The sequence below is a fragment of the Schistocerca serialis genome, chromosome 6, assembly GCF_023864345.2.
Source record: "Schistocerca serialis cubense isolate TAMUIC-IGC-003099 chromosome 6, iqSchSeri2.2, whole genome shotgun sequence".
Lineage (NCBI taxonomy): Eukaryota > Metazoa > Arthropoda > Insecta > Orthoptera > Acrididae > Schistocerca > Schistocerca serialis.
In genome coordinates this window covers 486,364,582-486,377,573 of record NC_064643.1, presented here as the reverse complement: position 1 = coordinate 486,377,573, position 12,992 = coordinate 486,364,582, and the positions used below count along the sequence as shown (strand labels likewise).

The 12,992-nt window shown below is 43.4% G+C and overlaps 1 protein-coding gene across 1 annotated transcript in view; it reads right to left on the bottom strand.

The window, feature by feature from the left end:
- Positions 1-12,992, bottom strand: part of LOC126484945 (cytochrome P450 4C1-like) — a 299,145-nt gene that overhangs the window by 68,401 nt on the left and 217,752 nt on the right. The window contains exon 5 of the mRNA XM_050108545.1: positions 10,840-11,015. Within this exon, the coding sequence (XP_049964502.1) occupies positions 10,840-11,015 (176 nt within the window). The remainder of the gene's footprint in view (positions 1-10,839; positions 11,016-12,992) is intronic.

Genomic DNA, 12,992 nt, shown 5'->3' with positions numbered 1-12,992 from the left:
AGCTAAAACCCAAATATCGTATAGGAAAACGAAATACACTGAACATAAACAAGGAGAAAAAATTCGTAAAAACGCAATATGGAAACAAGTTTTGGTATTTAGGAGAGTGGATACAAATAATTGTATTAGATAACACTACAAGTAAAGAAAGTTCTAAGAATGCAAGTAGGATAACAACTCCTCCAAAACTGATATAATAAAGTATCTAAGTATCATTCCACGCAAAAATTAAACACTACACAACAGTAATTATACAGGAAGAACTACACTGATCTGAGTGTCTAACACTGAATAAAACAGATGAGAAGAAAGGGAATGCTCGGAAAAAAATTTAGACCACAAAAGAACGAAGAAGAACAGAAATGCAGATTTATCCATGAACGTAAAAGCAGTGAGAAATACAATAAGGCAGAGAAGATTAAATGGCTCTGAGCACTATGGGACTTAACTTCTAAGGTCATCAGTCCCCTAGAACTTAGAACTACTTAAACCTAACTAACCTAAGGACATCACATACATCCATGCCCGAGGCAGGATTCGAATCAGCGACCGTAGTGGTCGCGCGGTTCCAGACTGTAGCGCCTAGAACCGCTTGGCCACTCCGGCCGGCCAGAGAAGATTAAAGTTTTACGGACGTATTTACAGTATACACGACAATGTGCTAACTAAAAATCTGATTTTTCATTTCTAAAATAAAAGAAAACACTAAGGGATGACTGGAAAAGGCAAGAAAGTGTTTGAGGAAACTTAAAGTTACAGAAGACAGCATGAAGGGAAAATTTCAGGCTACTGATCAGTAATGTAAAATTTCCTATCCAACAACAAAAACCACGACCCAAGAAGGAGATGTCAGACGAACAGAGGCAGGCCATCAGACAACGCCTGAATAAGTTCTGGGAAGATGTGAAGGAAACGATACTACTGTAGTCTTAGGCTCTAAGCGGTGTACAGTACATCAGCGCACCTGATGTGGTAACGTGGTCGATTGCCGAAATATTGTGTCCTATGCACACTCGTACCAGGCTGTTCACCCATGATTTATTTTGTCAATGTTTGGATCACTTGTTGGCTTCTGTGATAGGGAATTTGTGCACTGTTAACAAATAAATAATCTGAAACAACCAATTAAATGTTGTGCTATATATGCGTGCGTTAAGATTATTCCTGAAGTCAGATTGCGTTGTAAAATTACCTTATGGGTCAGCATGCTTTGAGAAGAAGGAGCAGTTCTTCCTTTGTATGTTCCAAGTTTCATTGACTACATTATTTGGCGGTGACCCATTATGCGGAAGCCATTTTCGTTCAAACATGGTTCAAATGGCTCTAAGAACTCTAGGACTTAACATATGAGGTCATCAGCCCCATAGACTTAGAACTATGTAAAACTAACTAACCTAAGAACATTACACAAATCCATGCGCGAGGCAGGATTCGAACCTGCGACCGTAGCAGAAGCGCGGTTCCGGACTGAAGCGCCTAGAACCTCTCGGCCGTAGAAGCCGGCCCACTTTCGTTCTTAAGATTTGCACACCAGTGTTGTGTGGCCTTCTAATACTACATTCTCTTTTCATTGTGCACAACCAAGCAGTGCGTCCGAATGTCCTTAGCGCTTTCCTATTCTTTGACTACCAGTATCTCGTTACTCCTTAAATGTATTTCTTATATTATGTAAATTGTTGGTGGAGGGGGGGGGGGGGAAGGTGAGAAAGAAAAGAAAAGGGAAGGAGCTAGAGATGTCTGTTGCATCGCGACTTCATGCTGAATCAGATAATATGTTAGAGACAGAGATTCGAATCCATGATCTCCCGCTTACTGTGCAGTTGCGATAACTGCGCCTTACGGAAACAGGGTTCATAGAAATTGCGCGTACTACACTCCTGGAAATGGAAAAAAGAACACATTGACACCGGTGTGTCAGACCCACCATACTTGCTCCGGACACTGCGAGAGGGCTGTACAAGAAATGATCACACGCACGGCACAGCGGACACACCAGGAACCGCGGTGTTGGCCGTCAAATGGCGCTAGCTGCGCAGCATTTGTGCACCGCCGCCGTCAGTGTCAGCCAGTTTGCCGTGGCATACGGAGCTCCATCGCAGTCTTCAACACTGGTAGCATGCCGCGACAGCGTGGACGTGAACCGTATGTGCAGTTGACGGACTTTGAGCGAGGGCGTATAGTGGGCATGCGGGAGGCCGGGTGGACGTACCGCCGAATTGCTCAACACGTGGGGCGTGAGGTCTCCACAGTACATCGATGCTGTCGCCAGTGGTCGGCGGAAGGTGCACGTGCCCGTCGACCTGGGACCGGACCGCAGCGACGCACGGATGCACGCCAAGACCGTAGGATCCTACGCAGTGCCGTAGGGGACCGCACCGCCACTTCCCAGCAAATTAGGGACACTGTTGCTCCTGGGGTATCGGCGAGGACCATTCGCAACCGTCTCCATGAAGCTGGGCTACGGTCCCGCACGCCGTTAGGCCGTCTTCCGCTCACGCCCCAACATCGTGCAGCCCGCCTCCAGTGGTGTCGCGACAGGCGTGAATGGAGGGACGAATGGAGACGTGTCGTCTTCAGCGATGAGAGTCGCTTCTGCCTTGGTGCCAATGATGGTCGTATGCGTGTTTGGCGCCGTGCAGGTGAGCGCCACAACCAGGACTGCATACGACCGAGGCACACAGGGCCAACACCCGGCATCATGGTGTGGGGAGCGATCTCCTACACTGGCCGTACACCACTGGTGACCGTCGAGGGGACACTGAATAGTGCACGGTACATCCAAACCGTCATCGAACCCATCGTTCTAGCATTCCTAGACCGGCAAGGAAACATGCTGTTCCAACAGGACAATGCACGTCCGCATGTATCCTATGCCACCCAACGTGCTCTAGAAGGTGTAAGTCAACTACCCTGGCCAGCAAGATCTCCGGATCTGTCCCCCATCGAGCATGTTTGGGACTGGATGAAGCGTCGTCTCACGCGGTCTGCACGTCCAGCACGAACGCTGGTCCAACTGAGGCGCCAGGTGGAAATGGCATGGCAAGCCGTTCCACAGGACTACATCCAGCATCTCTACGATCGTCTCCATGGGAGAATAGCAGCCTGCATTGCTGCGAAAGGTGGATATACACTGTACTAGTGCCGACATTGTGCATGCTCTGTTGCCTGTGTCTATGTGCCTGTGGTTCTGTCAGTGTGATCATGTGATGTATCTGACCCCAGGAATGTGTCAATAAAGTTTCCCCTTCCTGGGACAATGCATTCACGGTGTTCTTATTTCAATTTCCAGGAGTGTATCTTCGCGCTCCTCCCGGCCGACCACATTCCCACCCAGCGCCACCTGTTCGCGGTGCCTCTCCATGTCCTCTATGCTCGCTGCTTTGAGATTCCCACAGGAGGTCGAACGTAATTGTGCATCCACACTGAAAGTGGTAGATTCATTGCACATCGAAGCGCATGAGTTACATGAATGCGTGCTGTATGTTCTTTCAGAGTCCTGTAACTGATTCGCCTCGATAGGCTAAAGATCCAACACTTCGGTGCGGATGCACTTTTATGTTCGATCTCTGTGGGAATGTCATAGCAACGAGCATGGAGGACATGGACAGGTATCGTGAATAGATAGCGCTAGGTGGGAATGTGGGACGGCCGGGAGGCGCGCGGAGATACTTAATGCAAGAGCGATAAACGCTCTATTCGATTGACGCAGTGATTGACGCAACTACACTACTGGCCATTAAAATTACTACACCACGAAGATGACGTGCTAAAGGTGCGAAATTTAACCGACAGGAAAAAGATGCTGCGATACGCAAATGATTAGCTTTTCAGAGCACTCACACAAGGTTGGCGACGGTGGCGACACCTACAACGTGCTGACATCAGGAAAGTTTCCAACCGATTTCTCATACACAAACAGTAGTCGACCGGCGTTGCCTGGTGAAACGTTGTTGTGATGCCTCGTGTAAGGAGGGGAAATGATTACCATCACGTTTCCGACTTTGATAAAGGTCGTATTGTAGCCTATCGCGATTGCGAGTTATCGTATCGCGACATTGCTGCCCGCGTTGGTCGAGATCCAAAGACTGTTGCCAGAATATGGAATCGATGGGTTCAGGAGGGTGATACGGAATGCCGTGTTGGATGCCAACGGCCTCGTATCACTAGAAGTCGAGATGACAGGCATCTTATCCGCATGGCTGTAACGGATCGTGCAGCCACGTCTCGACCTGAGTCAACAGATAGGGACGTTTACGAGACAACAACCATATGCAAGAACAGTTCGACGACGTTTGCAGCAGTATGGACTATCAGCTCGGAGACCATGGCTGCGGTTACCCTTGACGCTGCATCACAGACAGGAGCACCTGCGATAGTGCACTCAACGACGAACCTGGGTGCACGAACGGCAAAACGTAATTTTTTCGGATTAATCTAGGTCCTGTTTACAGCATCATGATGGTCGCATCCGTGTTTGGCGACATCGCGGTGAACGCACATTGGAAGCGTGTATTCGTCATCGCCATACTGGCTTATCACCCGGCGTGATGGTATGGGGTGCCGTTCGTTACACGTCTCGGTCACCTCTTGTTCGCATTGACGTCGCTTTGAACAGTGGACGTTACGTTTCAGATGTGTTACGACCCGTGGCTCTACCCTTAATTCAATCCCTGCGAAACCCTACATTTCAGCAGGATAATACATGACCGCATGTTGCAGGTCCTGTACAGGCCTTTCTGGATACAAAAAGTGTTCGACTGCTGCCCTGGCAGCACATTCTCCAGATCTCTCGCCAACTGAAAACGTCTGGTCAATGGTGGCCGAGCAGCTGGCTCGTCACAATACGCCAGTCCCTATTCTTGATGCACTGTGGTATCGTGTTGAAGATACATGGGCAGCTGTACCTGTACACGACATCCAAGCTCTATTTGACTCAATGCCCAGTCGTATCAAGGCCGTTATTAAGGCCTGTGGTGTTTGTTCTGGGTATTGATTTCTCTGGATCTATGCATCCAAACTGCGTGAAAATGTAATCACATGTCGGTTCTAGTATCATATATTTATCCAATGAATACCCGTTTATCATCCGCATTTCTTCTTGGTGTAGCAATTTTAATGGCCAGTAGTGTACATAGTGAACAGGTGATCCCGGATTCGAGTACCAGTCCACCACAGATTTTGCCTCATCGCTGCTGATTTCGTTATAAGTCTCGATGCAATTGACATCAATAGGTCTTTCGGACATACCAGAAACAGCAAACAGCACGTGTTCTTATAATCAACATATTTCTGTTTACGATCTTCTGTAGATGCAGAGTGGTGTCGGCTGGACTTCTCAGCAAATATTTGTTTAAGAATTAGGGTTCAGCTTCTTTCTATTTCCATCGATTTTGTTAAATAGGAGTTTCATTTATGGCTTCATTAACTTCTGTTAGGCATTTATGGGTTTTCATTGATATGATTAAGTTCAGCATGATCTTTATAAGTCTGCTGTACTCCATTCTGAATAGATGATCGAGAAACTACAATCGCCGTTAGCTGACTGTATGTGCGATTTCGTATGTAACTCGACAGATCTCCACTTCTTTTTCAATCAAACTACATTTTCGCATTTTGTTTGTTATTTGAATATTTTTGTTTGAGCTTTAACACTAGGTCTGTTTGTCTGTAATTTGGCTGCACATTACAGAACGTGACTGCAAGTAGAAATGCAATTTAATAAAAACCCGTATAAATTTTGCCGTGTTGTAAGTGTGAAAACCTGAGTTATTATCAACATAAATAATTTTCCCACGCACATTTAAAGATGTTGTTGTAATCTTCAGTCCTGAGACTGGTTTGATGCAGCTCTCCATGCTACTCTATCCTGTGCAAGCTTCTTCATCTCCCAGTACCTACGGCACCCTACATCCTTCTGAATCTGCTTAGTGTACTCATCTCTTGGTCTCCCTCTACGATTTATACACTCCACGCTGCCCTCCAGTACTAAATTGGTGATCCCTTGATGCCTCAGAACATGTCCTACCAACCGATCCCTTCTTCTAGTCAAGTTGTGCCACAAACTCCTCTTCTCCCCAATTCTATTCAATACCTCCTCATTAGTTATGTGATATACCCATCTAATCTTCTACATTCTTTTGTAGCACCACATTTCGAAAGCTTCTATAGTCTTTTTGTCTAAACTATTTATCGTCCATGTTTCACTTCCATACATGGCTACACTCCATACAAATACTTTCAGAAACGACTTCCTAACACTTAAATCAATACTCGATGTTAACAAACTTCTCTTCTTCATAAACGCTTTCCTTGCCATTGCCAGTCTACATTTTATATCCTCTCTACTTCGACCATCACCAGTTATTTTGCTCCCCAAATAGCAAAACTCCTTTACTACTTTAAGTGTCTCACTTCCTAATCTAATTCCCTCAGCATCACCCGACTTAACTCGACTGCATTCCATTATCCTTGTTTTGATTTTGTTGATGTTCATCTTATACCCTCCTTTCAAGACACTGTCCATTCCGTTCAACTGCTCTTCCAAGTCCTTTGCTGTTTCTGACAGAATTACAATGTCATCGGCTAACCTCAAAGTTTTTATTTCTTCTCCATGGATTTTAATACCTACTCCGATTTTTCCTTCTGTTTCCTTCACTCCTTGCTCAATATAAAGATTGAATAGCATCGGGGAGAGGCTACAAACCTGTCTCACTCCCTTCCCAACCACTGCTTCCCTTTCATGTCCCTCGACTCTTATAACTGCCATCTGGTTTCTGTACAAATTGTAAATAGCTTTTCGCTCCCTGTATTGTATCCCTGCCACCTTCAGAATTTGATAGAGACTATTCCAGTCAACCTTGTCAAACGTTTTCTGTAAGTCTAAAAATGCTAGAAACGTAGGTTTGCCTTTCCTTAATCTTTCCTCTAAGATAAGTCGTAGGATCAGTATTGCCTCACGTGTTCCAACATTTCTACGTAATCCAAACTGATCTTCCCCGAAGTCGGCTTCTACCAGTTTTTTCACTCGTCTGTAAAGGATTCGTGTTAGTATTTTGCAGCTATGGCGTATTAAACTGATAGTTCGACAATTTTCACGTCTGTCAGCACCTGCTTTCTTTGGGATTCGAATTATTATACTCTACTTGAAGTCTGTGGGTATTTCGCCTTTCTCATACATCTTGCTCGCCAGGTGATAGAGTTTTGTCAGGGCTGGCTCTCCCAAGGCTATCAGTAGTTCTAATGGAATGTTGTCTGCTCCCGGGGCCTTGTTTTGACTTAGCTGTTTCAGTTCTCTGTCAAACTCTTCACGCAGTATCATACCTCCCATTTCATCTTCGTCTACATCCTCTTCCATTTCCATGATGTTGTCCTCAAGAACATCGCCCCTGTATAGACCCTCTATATAGTCCTTCCACCTTTCTGCTCTCCCTTCTTTGCTTAGAACTGGGTTTCCATCTGAGCTCTTGATATTCACGTAAGTGGTTCTCTTTTCTCCAAAGGTCTCTTTAATTTTCCTGTAGGCAGTATCTATCTTACCCCTCGTGACATAAGCCTCTACATCCTTACATTTGTCCTCTAGCCATCCCTGCTTAGCCATTTTGCACTTCCTGTCGATCTCATTTTTGAGACGTTTGTATTCCTTTTTGCCTGCTTCACTTACTGAATTTTTGTATTTTCTCCTGTCATCAATTAAATTCAGTATCTCTTCTGTTACCCAAGGATTTCTACTATCCCTCGTCTTTTTACCTACTTGATCCTCTGCTGCCTACACTATTTCATTTCTCAAAGCTACCCATTCTTCTTCAACTGTATTTCTTTCCCCCATTCCTGTCAATTGTTCCCTTATGCTCTCCCTGAAAATCTGTACAACCTCTGGTTTTTCAGTTTATCCAGGTCCCATCTCCTTAAATTCCCACCTTTTTGCAGTTTCTTCAGTATTAATCTACAGTTCATAACCAATAGATTGTGGTCAGAGTCCACTTCTGCCCCTGGAAATGTCTTACAATTTAAAACCTGGTTCCTAAATCTCTGTCTTACCATTATATAATCTGTCTGAAACCTTTTAGTATCTCCAGGGTTCTTCCATGTATACAACCTTCTTTCATGATTCTTGAACCAAGTGTTACCTATGATTTAGTTATGATCTGTGCAAAATTCTACCAGGCGGCTTCCTCTTTCATTTCTTAGCCCCAATCCATATTCACCTACTACGTTTCCTTCTCTTCCTTTTCATACTGTCGAATTCCAGTCACCCATGACTATTAAATTTTCGTCTCCCTTCACTACCTGAATAATTTCTTTTATCTCATCATACATTTCATCAATTTCTTCATCATCTGCAGAGCTAGTTGGCATATAAACTTGTACTACTGTAGTCGGCGTGGACTTCGTGTGTATGTTGGCCACAATAATGCGTTTACTATGCTGTTTGTAGTAGCTTACCAGCACTCCTATTTTTTTATTCATTTTTAAACCTACTCCTGCATTACCCCTATTTGATTTTATATTTATAACCCTGTATTCACCTGACCAAAAGTCATGTTCCTCCTTCCAGCGAACTTTACTAATTCCCACTATATCTAACTTTAACCTATCCATATCCCCTTTTAAATTTTCTAACCTACCTGCCCGATTAAGGTATCTGACATTCCACGCTCCGATCCGTAGAACGCTAGTCTTCTTTCTCCTGATAACGACGTCCTCCTGAGTAGTTCCCGCTCGGAGATCCGAATTGGGGACTATTTTACCTCCGGAATATTTTACCCGAGAGGACGCCATCATCATTTAATCATACAGTAAAGCTGCATGCCCTCTGGAAAAATTACGGCTGTAGTTTCCCCTTGCTTTATGCCGTTCGCAGTACCAGCACAGCAAGGCCGTTTTGGTTACTGTTACAAGGCCAGATCAGTCAATCATCCAGACTGTTGCCCCTGCAACTACTGAGAAGGCTGCTGCCGCTCTTCAGGAACCACACGTTTGCCTGGCCTCTCAACAGATACCCCTCCGTTGCGGTCGCACCTCGGTACGGCTATCTGTGTCGTTGAGGCACGCAAGCCTTCCCACCAACGACAAGGTTCATGGTTCATGGTGGTGGTTAGTGTTGAATTTCCCGTCGACAACGAGGTCATTAGAGACTGAGCGCAAGCTCGGGTTAGGGAAGGATTACGAAGGAAATCGGCCGTGCTCTTGCAAAGGAACCATCTCGGCATTTGCCTGAAACGATTTAGGGAAATCACGGAAAACCTAAATCAGGATGGCTGAAGACGGGATTGAACCGTCGTCCTCCCGAATGCGAGTCCAGTGTGCTACCAACTGCGCCACCTCGCTCAGTTCCATGGTTCATGTGGGTTGGGGGGGCATTTAAAGATAACTTTTACAATTATGACTTTGTAATATAATGTTAATGTCCACATAAATTCATGGGTTATGTGCATTTAGTTGTTCAAAAATAATTTTTTTCTTTGTTGATAAAGGACAAGCAATCAGCATGTGTAGTGACCAATACCGAGCCGGCCTTTGTGGCCGAGTGGTTCTAGGCGCTTCAGTCCAGAACCGCGCAACTGCTGCGGTCGCAGGTTCGAATCCTGCCTCGAGCATGGATGTGTGTGATGTCCTTAGGTTAGTTAGGTTTAAGTAGTTCTAAGTCTAGGTGAATGATGACCTCAGATGTTAAGTCCCATAGTGCTCAGAGCCATTTGAACCATTTTTGAACAATACCGTTCCATCCCACCTTTAGCGACTGGAAACTCCAGAACGGAAGTTTCGATAATGTAGGCTAGTAAGTTACAACTAAACTGTTTAGAGAATTTACATTATTGTTTGAACTAACACCGACGTAAACTTAGTGAGATAAGAATTCAGTGAAGTCAATGAAGGCCGTCCTTAGGGCTACAAAGCAATACTTTCTTGTTTTCGGTGTCGCAAGTAACATGAGAAAGTTGATGAAAATGAGAGTAATTGTTCTACTACCCACTCGTAGCCATACTAAATCATGGAGTGGCCATCAGGCGTCAATGATTCTCTGTGTAAAAGATCCAACGCATAAAAACCTTTGGACGGCCGCAGAACTCTACACTGCATTCTACGGAAAATCCGTTCAAATTGCCCTTGTAATATTAAAGTACTTGAAAACTAATTGAAAGGTAAAAGTCAGTGCGAACCAGTCACTACATATCCTATCGAACTGCAAAGTGTGCGTAATATGATCATTTAACGACATACCTTAGCCCTTGAGTAGGAAGAAGAAATTGGTAACGATGTACTGTATAGGCCAGGCAAGGATAAAACTCTACGACGTACCCTCATTTGAAAGAGAAGAAGGTTAGTAGATCATATTTTCTATCTGTAGAGGATAAATTAATCACCGATGAGTGACCAAATGGTTGAGAAATTTCTAGAAAAACTTAATAAGCTGGAAGAACAATGATTATAGAAACTAAGATACTAGACTGGGAAATAGGTAACTGTCTTGCAAATTAACACGTTTTACAGTCTATTGAAATAATTAACAAGAAAAATTATTTGGAAAAAAATTAAGAATTTGTCTTACGGCTGGAAAAGCTGTCACTACAGATAAAGCCTTATGTAAGGTGAAGATAAGGGACTGACAGAATCTATTGTTGTCTTATTAAAGATTTCCCGGCAATTTTTTTAAGAGTTCTTGAAAGACACATTTGCCTGCAGTGGAGAAGGAAATTTCGTTGGCTGACCGTCTCTGCAAACTACAGGGCCACAGAGATTTTCAGACAAAGCAAAGACTAGTAGCTGCGTACGCACGAATATTATTTGGTTGAGATGGAACCCACAATTTATGTAGTAGCAGCGCACTGAGGTACCTACCTTCCTGCTGAGCCAGCTTCAGAGTCGCAGCTTTCACTTTCCTCTGATGGTAGTTTCTTCATTTTCTCCACAGAGTCGTCGATGAACTGATGCATGGAATTTGCCAGTTTCGCTTGTTCCCTACCAAGACTTGATAACTTGAATATTGGTGTCACGAGCAGAAATGGGTTCATAACCTGCAACACCAAACCCTTTACTGTATAGGAATCCGCGTATTATAGTGTTTGCTACTTACATTACAGCACTTGGAACTAGGACGAGCACAAAATGCACCTAAAAAAACAACAATGACAACATCAAGAACAGCCATTTTCCATAATAAAGTAGTTATACATATAGCGGGTCAAGAAAATTTTTCGAAAATAGAGAAGAAACTTATAGCCAAAGCTATGAACTTATGAAACAACTTGAGCGCTGAAATACAAATCGACTAATTAATGAAGTTTTCAGGGTACTGACTGACTATCTATCTCCTAATTATTAGCCGTGCTTATGCAGGCTACTAAACAGTTAAAATACTATCGGTGGTGAATTTATGCTGAAGGGGCAAAGTAAGGGTAGCAGTTTTACGAAATTACGTGGTAAACTTTAGACATTCGCAAATTTTATTTGAAGTGAAAAGTAACATTTTAATAACTGGTTCTCCTGGGTGGCTGGCTGGCTGGCTGAAGGTAGTCAGACCGGTGGCGGGAATCATTGTTTCTCAGGTAACTTAGGGCAGGTAGCGGAGATCTCCACTACGGGAAAACTCCGCTGACGTGCTGTCACTGTCGAGACAACTGATAGTTGTGTCTGCTAGCTGCAATGATGCATACGCAGCATCGGGCTCTAGCGTTGCTGCCACAGCTCCTTATGTTAGACCCTAATCAGCGATGGAGCCCTGTGGAATATCCACACGTTGCGTCATCTGTGACATGGAGTCGATAATAATCATCGCCACGAACAACACAGACCTCAAGTTTTACCAGTCGGTAAGCCACTCCTCGTAAACAAGCATGCGAGACAACCTTTTGAAAGTAGTAGACTATTATCTGTCACTGCTACTAAAATGTATCTGAAAAATGCAAAGCACTTTCAACTTATTAAAAAATATTATGGTACGCGTAATATGTAATGTAAAAGCCTAATGAACAAGCGTTAAAGGAAATTCAGAGGCTATAGGTGAAACCAATGTCTATGGAAAATCCGTATTTATTTTTCTTAAAGAATGAAATGAACTTTTAGGGAAATAGTGACTTCCTCTTCCTGTGAATTACTTCTGTTTGAGCCGTTGGTACAGTCAGAGGTAATGTTGCCGGTACTCATGATTTGAACTTTTATGAAATAATAATACTTCCATTCTTAAATATCACGTGCCAGCCACTTATTGCAGATAACCCTTTGATATCGCAATACTGAGTAGGTCAATGAATTTCTGTGTTACAGTTGGATGCATCGGGAAATTGCTCTCACGTTGATGGCTAAGCTACTGATGGTTCAATAGCCATGACGTTTAAGTATTTTATTACCCAGAAGTGAGCCTACAGATCTATTTTTACGAAGTCCAATGGATATTCGTTACCGCCTTTTACGTGGCAGTCACAGTAAGTGTTTTACGGTAACGAGCCTCCAAACAATGACTATTGTTAGTAATCAATAGGGCCTGATACATAAAAGAAATATAATAGTCGATGGCACAGAAATCTAAATTAATAGAGACTGAATATTTTAATCTCTCTCTCTCTCTCTCTGTGTGTGTATGTGTGTGTGTGTGTGTGTGTGTGTTTGTGTGTGTGTACGTAAAGAAATCTTACACTGTACGTAAATACACACAAAGCTCTTAGTAATTCTTCTTTTCTATCTTGTCATTAGTCCTCCTATATTTCTTCTTTGTTGTGGTTTATAATCATTGGTAATCTCCCGTTCTTCTACACGATTACGTTTTCTTAAGTCGAAGAATGTTTATTTTCAGATTTGTTTCAGATAATTCTTATTCAGTTTGTAGCTATTTATCAGAGATTTCTTCCTCTAGAAGCCATTGGCCTTCTGTCTTAATAAAAAATTTCTAAGATATAGCTTGTTAATATATCATATGGTAATAATGAAGCGCATTGAAAATTACTTTTGTCGCTGTTCTGGCGATAAAATTCACATCTTTCATAAGATTACACTGT